We start from the raw sequence: 3,444 nt of genomic DNA, 5'->3' as shown, positions 1-3,444 counted from the left end.
CCAGGGATCTCACTAGAGCTATGATCCTGTGATGGTTCCTTCTCTTTGGGTGTCCACCGCTCGCGCCGATACCCGTCGTGCGCTAGGGTTTTAGTTGTATTAGTGATGTTATATGTATGATAATATTTGGGATGTATTAGTGATAATATTTGACGATGTACGAACGCATGAGATGATTTACTTTTTCTTATTGAATGCATGCTAATTTGAATACTTATTTATTTTATGATTTGGTTTTGCTTATTGAATTCTCATGTCAATATGAGTCCTATAAGATATTTTGAAATGTATATCTTGTGTTGCTCAAATAGGATATGTGCTTGCCCAAGTGGCCAGTCAAGTTTGCAGGTTACACCTCCGAGTCGCCTATGTTTTGCCGGAGTGTTGATTCATTTCCGTTCCGGCAAATTTCAGGCGCTCGATATGTCCTATTTTAGCAAAGGTCATGCCGGATTTTTCCGTGAATTTTGGCATGACTTGTGCCAGAATATGTAGGAAATATCGAGTACCCCAGATTTGTGTGTTGAGTATCCTGGTAGTTTCCTTCGATCAATTTTTAATTAATGTTTCAACTATGAACATTGGAAATGTCTGACGACGAAAAGGATTTTGGTATTTGTGAATACTACGAAGACGAGCGTGACATGTGCAACAGAATCTTCCTAGATGATGATAGGCGCTTCAGCATCAAGCTGGACGAGAACTTCGAAAAGGATACAGTAAGTCACAATGACAAGTCTTTTTTCGTAATTAAGCATGCCATCTGCTTCATTTGCTTCAACTTATAATTTATTTTTTACTATTTTACTAGTGTATCCCCTGCCATGCAATAGCTTTTGTCTTGGATAAGATAGGTTTCAGTCCTATGAAAACTACTATGGAGGTAAAGAGAGTTTACTTGAAGACCGAGCATGGTTATACTTTCCATGAAAACTATACAATGCAAACACCTACACCTATTTTGAATGCAAAACTTGGCAAGCACTATGTAAGACTTATGCATTTGAGCCTGATATGTTTATCACCTTTGATATTCGTCTGGAAGACGATATTGAAGGTAATATCGACATCTGGGTCAATGTGCAGACACCTCCAGTTATACTATTGTGTGAGTTTCTCAACCATATTTATGTCTTTGATATTTTTTATTCAAAAATAGTTGACAACTAATTTCTATTGACAGCTTATTTCCATTCAAGCAAACATGTCCGGCGCTTGGTAGACATGACCGTCCACTGTCCCGAGGCTGAACAAAACTGCGAGGTGATAGGTCATTTTGTTTCATGGCTTGAGGATCTTCATACTTTCAAGACAAATTATTTTCCTGGACTTAAAAATCTTAGTACTCAAAACATGCGACCAATAGTGTTCGTATTGAACTACGGTCACATCTATTTAGGAAAGATGGTAAAATGTTCACTATTTGTCCTCAGTGCATCTTTTGCATACATTATGTTTTAAGCTAAACTTCATTGCTAAGTATGTTACTATACGATGTTCTTCAACAGGGACTCCCGATGAATGTTGTGCCTCATTGGATCGAGACTAAAGGTCGCATGCGAATGGTTAGCTTATGGCCAAGACATCCTAGTGCATTCAGGATTTCTAAAAGCGAGGAATGCTTAATAGTGAAATACTGGAGCAAAATTGTGAACGATCGTAGAGAAGTACTAGGGGCAGCAAATAGAAGCGCAGCCCACGATTAGGAGACAGGTTCATCTGCATGCTCCAACATGATGAAGCAGGAGTGGTACACATGTTTTATGCTATTTTACCTGAGAGAGAGCAACATGAGTGATTAGCTAGCTAGAAATGAGTTATGATGATCAAATAGCTAGTGTTGATGGTAATGACTATGATGATTATTATTAGCTAGCGTTGGTTGTGATTAGATAGCTACCGCAACTAGTGTTGGTGGTGATTAGCTAGCTAAAATGAGTTTGAAGATGATGATGTGTGCTACACTATGGCTATGATGATTAAATAGCTACTGTTGGTGGTATTGACTATGATGATGATTAAATAGCTTGTGTTGGCGGATTAGATTGAAGTGGAGGCAACATGTGGTGCACATTGAAAGTACTACTAGTCCAAACTAGATCAAGTTTGGATTAGTAGTATACTTTTGACATGCACCACATGTTGCCTCCACTTGAACCTAATCCACCTTCATTTGACACACTTTTATGAACATATTGATATAACAACCTCATAATTGGTATTATACCAAAATTTGTATAACGGTGTATAAATACACTAAAACTAAAGAAATGAAAAAAAATAATACTAGTAGCGATGGACAGGAAACACGCTACTACTAGTTAGATTAGCAGTAGCACTGGAGTAAACACGTGCTGCGGCTATATGTCTTAGCAGTAGCATGTGTGCCGCACGCGCTATTGCTAAGTAATAGCTGTAGCGCCTTACTAGTACCACGGTGATACGCCTGCGTCGTATCTACTTTTCCAAACACTTTTGCCCTTGTTTTGGACTCTAACTTGCATGATTTGAATGGAACAAACCCGGACTGATGCTGTTTTCAGCAGAATTACCATGGTGTTATTTATGTGCAGAAATAGAAGTTCTTGAATGACCTGAAACTTCACAGAACATCTTTTCGGAATAATAAAAAATCCTTGCAAAAGATGAAGACCAGGGGGGCCACACCCTAGCCACCAGGGTGGGGGGCGTGCCTGCCCCCAAGGGCGCGCCCCCACCTCGTGAGCCCCCTGGAGCTCTTCCGACCTCGACTCCAACTCTATATATTTTCTTTCGAGGAGAAAAAAATAGAGAAGAAGGATTCATCGCATTTTACGATACGGAGCCGCCGCCAAGCCCTAAAACCTCTCAGGAGGGCTGATCTGGAGTCCGTTCGGGGCTCCAGAGAGGGGAATCCGTCGCCATCGTCATCATCAACCATCCTCCATCCTCCATCACCAATTTCATGATGCCCACCGCTGTGCGTGAGTAATTTCATCGTAGGCTTGCTGGACGGTGATGGGTTGGATGAGATTTATCATGTAATCGAGTTAGTTTTGTTAGGGTTTGATCCCTAGTATCCACTATGTTCTAAGATTGATGTTGCTATGACTTTGCTATGCTTAATGCTTGTCACTAGGGCCCGAGTGCCATGATTTCAGATCTGAACCTATTATGTTTTCTTCAATATATGAGAGTTCTTGATCCTATCTTGCAAGTCTATAGTCACCTATTATGTGTTATGATCCATTAACCCCGAAGTGACAATAATTAGGATACTTACCGATGATGACCGTAGTTTGAGGAGTTCATGTATTCACTATGTGTTTATGCTTTGGTCCGGTACTCTATTAAAAGGAGGCCTTAATATCCCTTAGTTTCCGCTAGGACCCCGCTGCCACAGGAGGGTAGGACAAAAGATGTCATGCAAGTTCTTTTCCATAAGCACGTATGACTATATTTGGA

General features: G+C 40.4%; 1 protein-coding gene across 3 annotated transcripts; it reads left to right on the top strand.

Annotated features, from left to right (window-relative positions):
• The first annotated feature begins 486 nt into the window (after nt 1-486).
• LOC125541465 lies at nt 487-2,019 on the top strand. Of its 3 annotated transcripts, XR_007297539.1 has the most exons (4): nt 487-719; nt 1,046-1,108; nt 1,184-1,263; nt 1,509-2,019. XR_007297539.1 is itself a non-coding variant. In XM_048704876.1 (3 exons), exons 1-3 carry the CDS (start codon nt 1,015-1,017, stop codon nt 1,704-1,706), a joined length of 372 nt encoding a protein of 123 aa, XP_048560833.1. In that variant the 5' UTR covers nt 487-1,014; the 3' UTR covers nt 1,707-2,019. The 3 variants fall into 3 exon arrangements, 2 of the variants coding, with proteins under 2 accessions (XP_048560833.1, XP_048560832.1); XM_048704876.1 differs by having other exon boundaries at nt 487-1,108; XM_048704875.1 differs by lacking the exon at nt 1,509-2,019 and having other exon boundaries at nt 812-1,108; nt 1,184-1,432.
• The last annotated feature ends 1,425 nt before the right edge of the window (nt 2,020-3,444 follow it).

Source organism: Triticum urartu, chromosome 2 (assembly GCF_003073215.2).
Source record: "Triticum urartu cultivar G1812 chromosome 2, Tu2.1, whole genome shotgun sequence".
NCBI lineage: Eukaryota > Viridiplantae > Streptophyta > Magnoliopsida > Poales > Poaceae > Triticum > Triticum urartu.
The sequence above is the reverse complement of the archived record's forward strand: the minus strand, read 5'-3'. Positions and strand labels throughout refer to the sequence as shown.